General features: G+C 47.0%; 1 protein-coding gene across 2 annotated transcripts; it reads left to right on the top strand.

The window, feature by feature from the left end:
- Positions 1-4,554: 4,554 nt before the first annotated feature.
- RNASEL (ribonuclease L) lies at positions 4,555-9,775 on the top strand. 2 transcript variants are annotated; one of them, XM_064427618.1, is made up of 7 exons: positions 4,555-4,998; positions 5,252-6,846; positions 7,171-7,259; positions 8,140-8,330; positions 8,437-8,554; positions 8,849-8,979; positions 9,343-9,775. In XM_064427618.1, the coding sequence occupies exons 2-7, from the start codon at positions 5,457-5,459 to the stop codon at positions 9,476-9,478; spliced, it is 2,055 nt and encodes a 684-aa protein (XP_064283688.1). In that variant the 5' UTR covers positions 4,555-4,998; positions 5,252-5,456; the 3' UTR covers positions 9,479-9,775. The 2 variants fall into 2 exon arrangements, with proteins under 2 accessions (XP_064283688.1, XP_064283687.1); XM_064427617.1 differs by having other exon boundaries at positions 4,557-4,998; positions 8,434-8,554.
- Positions 9,776-12,542: the final 2,767 nt, after the last annotated feature.

A 12,542-nucleotide genomic window follows, 5' to 3' on the forward strand; every position in this document is an offset into this window, starting at 1 on the left:
ATGGCATGGCTCTGCAGCTGCCACTGCCAGGCCTTTGCCCAAACGAGGTGCCAGATCTCACAGCTGATGTGCTCCCCCTCCCCTGAGCAGGCAGCTGAAGGCCAAGGTTGCCAATCCACTCCAGCTGCACACAAGGATTTGTGCCTCTGGGCTGCCTCGGCAGCTGAGGAACAATGAGAGGTGATTTTCAAGCTTGCTGCTGCTGCTGCTGGGGTCTGGAAATGGATTTGTAGAGGATTCTCAAAGCCTGGCAGAAGGCTCACACAGTGTGTGCATCTGTATGCAAACCTCGAGATAAGAAATGCTGGCTTAGAAATGCCATGGAACAGGACAGACATTGCTGAGAGAGAAAGGGAACTAGAAACATGTTTCAAACGATGGTTTGTGCAAATAAGACTGGATACTTTGGAGAAATAGAACTGTGAAAGATGCACTGTAGTAGGACCCACGAGGGGTAATTTTAGATGACTGGCTTTAAGGCATTTACAGAATGGTGTGGCTAAAGCTGATAGGCCAAGAAACACTTATTATGTATTGTAATTAAGAAATAATTGGCTTTGGATTGTGGTTTGTGAATTATAACATCTGCATTGTTTCACCCTTCACATGAGACTGAAAATGGAATACATGTTTTTTAAAACACCTCTCAGTTGCTCCATCCCTGGGTCAGAAAAGGGCTTAATCCAGCAGCCCTCCTGCCTGCCCAGGGCTGGGCTGCCTGTGCTGGAGGGGAGCTGGGACATGGCACAGCCACAGCCTGGGGAAGGATGGGGATGAGAAACAGCTGGAAGAAATCCTGATGGACATCCACCTGTTCTCTTTGGGAAAGGCATCTGAGCTCAGGTGCTCAGCCTGACTCCTCTTCTGACCTGTTTTGGCTGCTCTGGGCTATTTTAAATAGATCTGCCCTGCTCTCTTTGCCCAGGGACTGTGATGTGTTGCCCTGCTTGGTGAGGTCCCTGCCTGCCTCATTGTTGCCTTCATCTCTCCTTCCCTGCTGGCAAAAATTTGTTTTTTGGTGGGGATGAGGATTGAGCAGCAGTCCAAAAAACTAAAAAATAAAGTTTAAAAAAGGTAAAAATACTCCAGAAAAGGCATAGATATGAGGGATGTGGTTCAGTGCTGGACTTGGGATGAGGTACAGTGACCTTGGAGGTTGGACTCAATGACCTTGGAGGTCTTTCCAAACCTAAATGGTTCTGTGAGAAGTGGTGGGTGCTCCTCCATGGATAGCATCACCTGCCATCCTTCTGTGGACTATTTTCCAGGGTTGTGTTCCAGCACTGGGATCATATCAGCATGGCCGAGCACATAAACCCTGGGATATTCCCACTTGGAAATATAATAAGAAAGCACGTGAAGGGAACATGAAGAAAAAAACCTCATCCTACTATTCTTAGCTCCTTTAAAAAATAATTTTGCCCTTGGCAGGCAGTTTGTGTTGCCACATTTTGCTCCATGTTTATTTGTGGCTGCTGGGAGGACAAGGATTCTCGGGAGATGTCATCCCAGGGGAAGGGATGCAGAAATGGGTGTAAGTCCATCAGAATGGAGGAAAAGGGAGATTTGCTTAGCTGTGCCCTTGATTTCCCCGCTGTCTGTGTCTCAGCAGCTCATCTCCTGAGTCCCCGAGTGCGTGGGGGCAAATAATGACTCTGCAGATGCACAAATACAGCAGGAACTCCATAACCCAGAGACTGCAGAATGGTGGTGGAGAGGAGCTCTGTTACTCCCACACTTTGGAAAACCTTGGAGACCCTTTCATTCCCTGGAAACTGGCTGTTGCAAGGACTCAGAGTTCAAACTTATGGCTCTGTGAGAAACAATCTGGATCAGGAAAGCACTACCAACACACCCTTCTTCACTGGGGTGCAGGCACAGGACACTCCTGCCACAGCCCTGCTGGTTGCAACCACCTCATTCCCAACACTAGGTTTGGGTTCCCACCATCCTAGGGATTTTCATCCTCCCACCACAAGATAATAAATGATTTTAATTAAACCAGCAAGCTGAAGAAGGCTCTTGTACTTGGGTGGGTGATGTGATGTTGTTATATTGTTTTTTTTAATGCCTTTTGGCTTTTTTTCATCTTTACTGGCTTTGAAGCTGAGATGTGCCCTTGCTCTGGCAGTTTGTCTGTTTTGCAGCCTGCAAATGGGTACTTGAGCACCAGCAGCTGCAGCCACAGCCCTGGTCAAACTGGGAGAGATTCTTCCTGTGAATGAAAATGAGATCCAGACAGCCGTGGGACAGATTGGAGATTGCCCCTGAGTTTTCGCAGTCTCTGTCCCTTTGGGGCTGTGTCAAGGTCTCCTGTGGCAGCACAAAGCCTGCAGAACTCCATGCAGAGAGCGTGGGATGTTCCCAGAGCCTGGATGCTGTGGGAAGCAGGATGCCCAATGAGGTACAGGGATGTGACTCCTGCAGAGGCAGAGTTTAGCGAGAGCTGGCGTGGAGATGTGACAAAGGATTGGGATAGCCATGGAAAACACACACAGGGCTGCACACAGAATGGGACCTCTTTTTTAGTCCCACACATCATCCCCTCCTTACGCTGGGCTCTGCACAATGGCAGTCTCCAAAAACAGTTTTGACAATTATAGAGATGATAACTCAAATTGTAATGAGAGCCAAAATGAGATTGCTCACTATAACAAGCCAAGACCTTGTAATTATCTATCTACCTTTAATAAAAGATTACCTTGATTGAGCTTTGCAAAATCCAAATGGCAGAAGCGCCAAATTTTAATCCAAAAGTTATTATCTACCTTAAAAGCTCTTCCTCAGCCAGACGAAGTCCACCCTGCATCCACCCTGCCCTTTGAGGGCTTTTCCCTGCCCTTGTGCCTGTATCAGGCCATGTGTAAAAAATGCCAATCACTTGTTTTTAAAATTTTAAAAGTTTAATAGGAAGAAAATAGTAATATAATTAGAGTAATAAAAATTTGAACAATTGAGATTAGGACAATACGAGACAATAAAAACAAAGAGTTAGGGACAGTCCAGGTACCTCTTTCTGGGCAAAATAAACCCAAAAAAGGACCCATGTTAACAGAGGATTAACCCTTAAAAACAACAGCCTGTTGCATATTCATTAATCTCATACATGATGCATAAATTCTATTCAAACAAAGGATTCTGGCTGGTCAGTGTAAACTTCTTCCTTTTAATCCTAATGGCATCTTCAGGGCTCAGTGAGGTAGGAAGAAGTTTGTTTCTTCTGATAAAAGAACAATAAATTCTCTTTCTCTGAAAGATTTAGGTGTCCTGTGGCTGCTATCTCAGTGCGAGTCCTTTCTTTAATAAAAGTATCTTACATAGCATAGCATAGTTTCTATTTTAACATTATGTTATAACCTAAAACTATATTTAACACGCTACTTAAGAAAATTAATACAGCACAACTTTCTAACCTAACACACATAATATTCATTTTAATATTTGCGAAAAACCAATCATAAAATACACATTTTTCACAATGTCTCTGTGTCCATATGCAGATTCCCAGCTTGTGCAGGTGCCCAGGCAGCGGGGAAAGCCAGGAATGATTGGATGGATGCAATCCCAGCCCCGTTTCAGCCGTGAGCTGCATCCTGCTGCTGGCACGGTGCAGTGGAGGTGCCTGGGGGAGCTGCTGGGGCTCTGCTGAGCTCATCCCACGTCACAGGGCAGGGAAGGAAACTGGCTGGGCCATCACAGCCTGGGCTCCTCCTGTGCATTTCCTGCACAGGCTTTCCAGGCTGATAGGGAGGGCCTGGAGGAGCAGGCTGGGTGTTCACCCAGAGCTGCCTACAAGGGGCAGGGTGCCAGGGTGGTGCCAGGGAGGAGCCCACACATCTGCAGCTCAGCGATTCCCTGGGTGTAATTGAGCAGCATTTAGTCCCCTCACGTGGATGGATGTACCAAAAAGGTGAGGAAAAGCTTAAAATGAAACCCCAGATGTCTCCCCACTCCACAGCCCTGATGCATTCAGTGCCTGCAGACCTCCAGCTCCTGAAGCACTGCTGAGCAGATGTTTCTGAGCAGGGTCTGGGTGCAGGGGGAGAGCACTTTGCTCATGCTGCATGCTGAAAAAAAGGCAAACACCTCCCCCAGAACCCCTGCATCCTCCTGCAGGTGGATAAAACCTTCCCTCCTGGCAGGAGCCAGCACATATCTGGGGACTGTGTCATTGTGGGTGGCAGCAGGCAGGGCTGGGTGACACACAGGGACATGCAGGCATGGTCAAAAGTCAGTGGGGCGGGGACAGAAATATATACACACTTCCTGGAGCGCAGATCTTGTCACTCTGCTGCTCGGAGGAAGAGGAAGGTGCTCAGTCTCTCTCTTCCTCCTCTCCAGGGTTCTGCTGTCCTGACAGGGGTGAGGAACTTGAGCCCCTCCGTGCCCAGAGGAAGCTGTGCTGCTGTTCTGGCCAGGAAAGTAACTTTTTTTTTTTTTTTTTTTTTTTTTTTTTTTTTTTCTGTGTGGCAAATTGTATAGAAATTAACGCAAGGAAATGAAATGCATTGAAATAAATGAAATGCGGTATTTGTTATTTCCTGCTTGGGGCAGGTGGTGGGGTGGGGAATAAACCATCCAAAAACCAATCTTTGGCTTTCCTGAGGGTAAATTCATGTACATTTATACTTTTCTTTTATACCTTAAGGCTTCTCTATCCCTTTCCTGATTTACTTAGGTAATTTATTTCCAGTTCAGCTTGTCAGGCAGTAGCTCCTGAAAGTGCTGAACAGAAAATGGGTATTAGGGCCCCACTTTTTCTAGATACCAGATAGATAAAGGCAAATTAAGTCCTACCTGATCAATTTCCTAACGTGGTGAAAAGTTTAGGAGAGGTTCCTGTCAGGTAGGGTCTCCTCATGGCCTGTAGAAGCAGGAGGGATTAAGGATTTCTGTCTCGTTCCAGGTGTTGGATCAGGGGCAGTCAGGACTGTGTTTGGCTGCCATCCAAAAGTGAAGGGGAATGCCCACCTCCGTCTGACACTGATGGCTTATCAGGTAACCTGGGACGAGTCTGAGATGACATTCACAGCAAAAGCAGCAGGGACACCTCCCTGGGCCGTGAGAGGGGCTGGGGCCAGGCAAGGAAACAAGGATCCATGAGTGCCAGAGCTGTGCTTCTCTCCAGGCCTTGGCTCTCCCAGCTGGCACTGGCACTGCTGTCCTCAGCTGCCCCTCACACAGGACACATGGAGTGTAAATGGTGAGGTTCCACAGCCTAATGAAACAGTATTTTCTGTTCATTAACCAGGTGAAGACCACAGAGCCCTCAAAAGTGCCCCTAATGTGTTTCATGGGCCACGCCTGGCACACCCCCCACTCCAAAGGCACTGAGCACTGCAGATCCCCCATCCTTCTGTGGAGCCCTGGGTTCTGGTGGTGAACCCAGAGCCCTCCCTCTGACCACCTTGGAGCTCCCAGCTCACAACCAGAAGAAGGCCTCCTCCCCTCCCAGAATGAATGAAGCAGAAGTCCTTAACTCGAAGTTAAATGACGCTGTGTACTACAAGGACAAAGAAGCTGTGCTGGAGCTGCTGGAGCAAGGGGCAGACGTGAATTCCAAGGTAGAACATGGCTGGACACCCCTGCAGACCGTAGTGAGAAACAATGATGAGGAGCTGGTCTGGCTTCTGCTGGCCAGGGGAGCTTCTGTGCACGCCAGGAAGGACAATGGTGGCACTGCCTTTACTGAGGCAGGGATCGCAGGGAACGTGGAGATCCTGAAGCTCCTGCTGGAGCTTGGCTCAGACATCAACGAGCAGGACAACAATGGCTTCACAGCCTTCATGGAGGCTGCGTGGTACGGGGAGGACGAAGCCTTGAGATTCCTCTACAGCAGAGGGGCAAAGGTGAATTTGAGGAGGGAGGCCAGCGAGGAGAGAGCCAAACTGCACAAAGGAGGTGCCACAGCGCTGATGGACGCTTGCAGGCAGTGCCACTTCTCAGCTGTGAAAATCCTGGTCCAGGAGATGGGGGCTGATGTGAACATCCGTGACAACAGAGACAGGAACGCCCTGATCCATGCCCTAAAGAGGGATTCAGATAAAAGAAGTGATGAGTCACCTGTACCCATAGTTCATTTTCTGCTGGAGCACGGTGTGGATGTGAAGAGCAAAGATGAAAGTGGGAAAACTGCCCTCATCCTGGCTGTTGAAATGGAGAGCCTGGAGCTGGTGACAGCTTTGTTGGAGAAGGATGAGATAGACATTGATGATGCAGATGAGGAAGGCAACACAGCCCTGATGGTGGCTGTGAAGGAAGATAATTGCGGAATAGCAAAGTTGTTGTGCGAAAAGGGAGCGAGGACTGACCATGGGAACCTGATGGAGGTTGCAAGGAACAATCGTTCTCGCAGCATGGAAAACCTTCTTCGTGAGCACAAGGTCAGGCTCGTCCCAGAGACCCCCAGAGCGTGGGAGCCAAACAGCAAACGCTGGAGGGCCCAGCTGAAAAAACTTGATCAAATGTATCGCCCCATGATCAGCAAACTGAAGACATTCCCATACATCCAGCAGAAAATTCAGGATGGCATCTACCTCGGGCTCCACGGAGGGACAGAGGTGGCAGTGCAAATAGTCTGCAGCACAGAGGGTGAGAAAGAGAAAGAGTTCCTTGAAAAATGTTCTCACAGCGAGCATCTACTGAAGCTCTTCCAGTCCGAGAAGAAAAAAGGCTGCATGTACTTGTGCTTCCCACTCTGGGAGAAAAACCTCCAGGAGCACCTGCAGGACCCTGAAGGCCAGAAGGATTACAAAGCTGATCTGAAGATCATCTTCCAGGCACTGAGAGAGCTGCACTCCCTCGGATTTGCTCACCAGGATCTACAGCCCGGGAACGTTGTAATAGGTTATGTTTTGCTTTCCTTATGTTTTCATTTTGCTCTCCCTGAAGTTTAGAGAAGGTGCCCCACAGCTGTCTGTAAAAGCTTTGTGCTCAATGGGGGGGGGTTTAGATCTCCTCTTTAAATAAGTACAGATAGGTTCAAAGAGAGAACAAGCTTACACATCCCTTTAGCTCTGCCCGCCTCTCCCGGGCTCTGCAGGCAGACCAACCCATCACAGGTGCCTCCAGAGAACTGGTTTTTAAAGTCAGCATCCATCCAGAAGTCAGCAATGGACCATATGAAGGTTTGCCACTTTTATTTGCTAACAATTTCTCTTATTTCCCCAGATTTAGGTGGCAAAATTTACTTGGCGGATTTTGGTAGTAAAAGAAGGTCGATTGAAGGCCAAGAAGAACTTGTAAAGTCAGACTTTCAGGTAAGCTCTCTGTGAACCAGCCTATGGTTTAAAATGTTGGGTGCTCTGTAGCTGTGGGTCCTAGGAAAAGGCTTTTTGCATCCCCAACTAGAAAATGCTTTGATTTGTGGGGAAATCAGTGTAGTGACAGATGTTGCATAAGAGGGATGTGGACTTGGATGCCCATCTCCTCTGTCCTTGTGCACACAGCTTCGAGGTTTGTGTTGGGTGTGTGTCGAGTCTTAACTTCTTTTTGCCAGGGTTGGGATGAAATGTGTGGTGTTTCTTGTTTGGACTTAGATGTTTGTTAATTCTTATCCATGTCAGTCTCACAAACCCTGAGTTCTACAGCACTTCACTCTTACAAACTCAAAATGGAGCCCTGTCTCTCTCTCTACAAGGCCTTTTAAGGATAAACTGTCCAATTAAGAAGTGACACCTGAATTATTTTTACTTTAACCCAACCACCCATGGCCTGCAATGTGGACTTTTTTATCCAATTACACAAAACCACCCAAACCCATGGAGAAGAAGGTGAAGAAGGACCAGTCTCTGCCCTAAAACCTCCATCTTGCTTTATAGATATTACTATAGTTTAAAACCTTAAACTCTAAGTTTTCCACCATGTGATGTTATACACTTTTAATCAAACTCCACACCCACAATCCCAGTTCTATCATTCCATTCTGGAAGCCTTCTCCACGGCCTCAGGTCAAATGTAGTGTTCTCTTGAGGGTCAGTGCCTGTCAGCACAGAAAATCTAAAATCCTCAGTAACCAGAGTTCCATCAGGTGTGTATTTTACACTTCTGGGCCCCTGCAGGGTTTGGGGATACGAGTCCTCTTCCTTTGGGCTGGAGGCTGGGTGCCTGTGGCACGGGAGCAGTGATGTCTCTTTGCAGGCCCTGGGCAGGCTCGTGCTCCACGTTTTAACAGACGGTAGGAAACCCCTGCAGGAAGTTGGAATTGAGGATTTGGCTCCCAACTCCCCAGATTACACAGAGGCTCGGGACCTTGTACAAAGCCTGTTCTCTCCTGATGAACGAGGCTTGGAAGGGTTGAGCAAACACCCCTATTTCTGGAGCAATCAGAGGTAAGGCCTGGGAGTACAAAGGAGGTGGAATTCTGGTGGAATTGACTGTAGTGCTGGGAACAGTTAGGTCCCACTGCAGCTAATGATACTTCTCATCCCACAGCAGGTTCAACTTCCTGAAGAGTATATGGAATAAAATCAAGTATGACCAAAATAGAAAAAGTATTTTTCAAGATCCTAATGTCACTAAGAAGGCTTTTCCTTATCCACAGTGGACCAAAATGGTAATCCTCTTCAATTTGGATTGGTTTTAGGTTTGAGCTGAAGCATTCAGGCAGAAGATTTTCTGAGTGTTTAAAAATGGAACTGGAAAAAGTAGCCCCACACAAAATACAGACAACTGGAAAAAACAATTCAGTCGAAGGCACATAGTCAGAAGATGTTGATGCTAAAGGGATCTCTGCTAACTGGGGTGGTAAAAGGGGTTGGTCATTCTTGAATTGGCTGGCAAACCTTCAGATTCTATTGGTTTTTGTGGGGTGTGAAAGGCAGGGAATAATCTGTGTGCTTTCTTTCAGATTGACAAAGATATTTTACATGTTATGAAAAATCCCAGGAATGCAAAACATACCAAAACATACAAATACACAAATGATGTCACCGATCTCCTGAGGCTCATGAGAAACATGGATGAACACAAAGATGAAGGGTAAGTGTTCTCACCCTTGCCCCTGCCATAGTCAGAGAGTATCCTGAGCTGGAGAGGACTCACAAGGATCATCAAGTCCTGTCTTTGCCCAGGACAAGCCAAAGAATCCCAACCACGTGCCTGAGAGATCTTCTCAAGATGAAAGGCAGATGGAGGTGCTGGAGGAATAGCCAAAAAAAAAAGAAAAAACAAAAAGAAAAAAAAGATTGAGGAGTAGAAAAGTTGCAGCTCTGGGGTTTGTAGGAAACCTCTCCAAGTTATCAGAAAGCCTCTCTGGAATGGTTTTTTCTCTGCAAGGGCATCTTAGAATATTGACCCTTTGGACAAGCTTTAAAAATCCTGTTTGCTTTTGTTCTCTTTCAGGATCACCAAGAAAATAGGAGACTATGCTGAGTATTTCCTGAAGGTTTTCCCAGATCTTACCACCTATGTGTACAACAGCTTACGGCAGAACCCCACCTGCAGCCACCTCGCAGACCTCCAGGACCCTTCTCTGTAGGATGTCACTGCCTCCTGTGCCATGTCTGGTCCCACCATCACTCCTTTTATTTCTTACTTATTCACCTGCAAAAGAGCTGAAGAGGTGGGAAGGAGTTGGGATAAAGCATGCCCAGGGACAGAGTATGGATGACTTGAATTAGGAAAGATTCCAAAGAGTTTGGTGTAACAGCCACGAGCTTTGGATGCTCTGATTTGCACTGTGATTATATGTTGATTATGGAAATATTTTTCAGGTGTTGAAAAAGTTGGATTTTTTGTTGTTTTTTTTTTCTTTTTTTTTCTTTGTTTTTTGTTTGTTTGTTTGTTTGTTTGTTTGTTTGTTTTTTGTGTGGTTCCCCACCAAACTGTTATTCTTTCAATGACCTCATGGAGAAACAAACTTGAAATAAACTTGAACAGAAAACTGACTCTATGCTCCTTTAGGAACCAGGTTCCCCCATCCCCTCTGCACATGAAGAGAAGTTCTGCTGCACTGTCAAAGCACCAGCTGCATCAGTGCTCCTGCCTTGGAGCAAAGGTCCTTCTGAGAGTCCTGGGAACATTTTAAATACATTATGGAAGTATGACTGCACAGCTGATGATGAGAAAATGAAACCTGGAGAATGCTGGCTCCTCTTGCACCCATATTTTTGGGTTTTTTACCTTTCCTCCCTGCTCTTTTTTTGTTTTCTTGCTCACTGTGCTTTTCTCATGCCCAGAAGGCAGGAGGACACCCAGAGATGTGTGCTCAGGTCTCAGCAGTGGGGGGAGCAGGGGGCTATGGGGTGCCCTGTGCCATTGCAGCATTTCTGCTCTTGCGTGAAGAGAAGTGAGGCCACGGGCTGGGCTCCTCCAGCCTCCTGTAAAATGCCACATTTCCTGCTTTCTGTGACCTTTGCAACTTCCATCACTGCTAATCCACTGAAGGGCTGGGTCAGGATAGGCATATGAGCCTGCACTGTGGCTGAGGCACCTTCCTTAATGGTGAGAAATTAGTGAGTTTTCTATTATGAATTCTTTTTGTCATTGTCATCTACAAAATACGCTGTATGTAAAAGAGATCCATGCAAATATTTCATTAACATCCTTTAAACATCACTGCATATTGTCACAGTATGAAGAAATAATGTCAGGGCTCTGTTTTGATCAGAATTTTCCCTTGTGGGACATCTTTATTTTGGTCCTATGTAGAATCCATCCCCAGCTAAAGCCCTTCAAGAACAGCACCTGAGCTATCTTTGAAGGGCTTTGGTGATTCCATTCCTGTCCCCATGTCATCATGGGGAGAATCCTGCTATGGCAGCAGGCAGGTGCAAAAGGGCAACCCTGGCTGGGGAGGCACTAAGAGTTGGCACAAGTTTTCTGTTGTTCCTGCTGTTCCACAGCAGGCAGCCTCAAAACAGCAGTGGTTAAACTTAGCCAGGCTGGGACTTATCTCTCTGGGGTGATCTGGCTGGCTCCTGTGCTCTGTCCTGGTGTCAGAGAAGAAACGTGATCAGTGCACAGCATCAGCAGAGCAGGCTGCTCCTGGAGCATTGGTGCCATAGCCTTCCCCAAAAAAGCATCTTGAAAAACACAGCTCAGGGGCACAGACACATCTGTGCTCACGCTGGGTCACTTCAGCTCTTTGTGGGCTCCAATGAGAGCTTTATTGAGCTTCTTCATGTTTATTGACTTTCTTCATGAAAAGAGCGCAGGAATGAAGAGCCACTCCAAAAGGAAAAGCAGGGGTTTATATATGGATTTTGAGGGGCGGGGCAGACCAGCAGGGCCAATGGGATGAAGGCACAGGGGTGGAAGAGCCAATCAGATACAGTTAATCTGCATGTCACTGCAAGGCATGCTGGGAGAAGCCTTTTTCCTCACCCTAACAATGCAGTTATGGCTTGAGGGGTTTTCTCTCCAGGGGAGCGCAATGGATTTTTTTCACACATGGCGCATGGGAAGAAGGAATGCAAGACTGGGAGCAAGGCTGTTGGTCTCTTTCTCCAGGCAGCAATGACAGAACCAGAGCACACAGCCTGCAGCTGCACCAAGGGAAATACAGGTTGGATATTAGGAAGAAGTTTTTCACAGAAAGGTGATGAAGTTCTGGAATGGCTGCCCGGGGAGGTGGTGCAGTCACCATCCCTGGGTGTGTTTAACAAAGCCTGGATGTGGCACTGGGGGCCAGGGTTTGGTTGAGGTGCTGGGGCTGGGTTGGACTCGATGATCTTGGAGGTCTCTTCCAAGCTGGTCATGCTGTGAATTCAGTGAAAAACACCAGGCTGCCTTGTTGGGAAGGATGAAAGTTTGACAAGAAAGTCTCACAGATATGTATGCTTAGCAGAAAGGTTTTTGAATGTAGAATCTGAAGAAGGAATAGAGATGGAAGCAAGTTTTGATATAGAAGAAAAGAATTGCTGAGCCAGTCTTACTGGCTAACCAGGGAGGCAAAGGGTATGTTAGTTAGAAGGGGTTTTTATGACTTAGAACAAAGGATGAACCCACCTCAAACAAGATGATGTTTTTACCAAGCAGAAAGATAGCACAGGCAAACAAGTCAGCAAATGTTGCAAGTAGAAAAAGGTCTCAGAATTTTCCACTGCAAGAAAACTGAAAAACAACTTCTAGCTTAAACTGTAATGTACTAACATTTAGTGATTGGAGAATACTAACATGAATATGGTAATTGTAGTAGTTATGATAGGCTATAGATAAAAGTTAAGGTATAGATTTGTTCTACTGTATTAAGATGCTCAGCAAAGAAAAGTATATAATGCATTTGTAACCTAAACTAAGGGTCTCCAGGCCTGGCTCTGTCACCCACGACCCTGGACTGCTCTGACATCTTGCATGTAATAAACTGCGTTTTGGAAGAGCCGCCTGGAGTCCTGCATCTCTCATTTAGGCTCTTACACTGCCTCTCCCAGGAGGACGGGCCAGTGAGACACCAGGCAGGACGGAAAACTGCTGGGCAGTGCTGCAGCTGGTGGCATGGCAGTGTCTGGGGCACAGCCCGAGGATGGAGGTGTCCTGGGGAGCTGGGGGCAGAACCAGCTGCCAAAATTAGTGCTGTGGGATGTCCCAGCAGCAGTGCCCAC

This window comes from Passer domesticus, chromosome 7, assembly GCF_036417665.1.
Source record: "Passer domesticus isolate bPasDom1 chromosome 7, bPasDom1.hap1, whole genome shotgun sequence".
NCBI lineage: Eukaryota > Metazoa > Chordata > Aves > Passeriformes > Passeridae > Passer > Passer domesticus.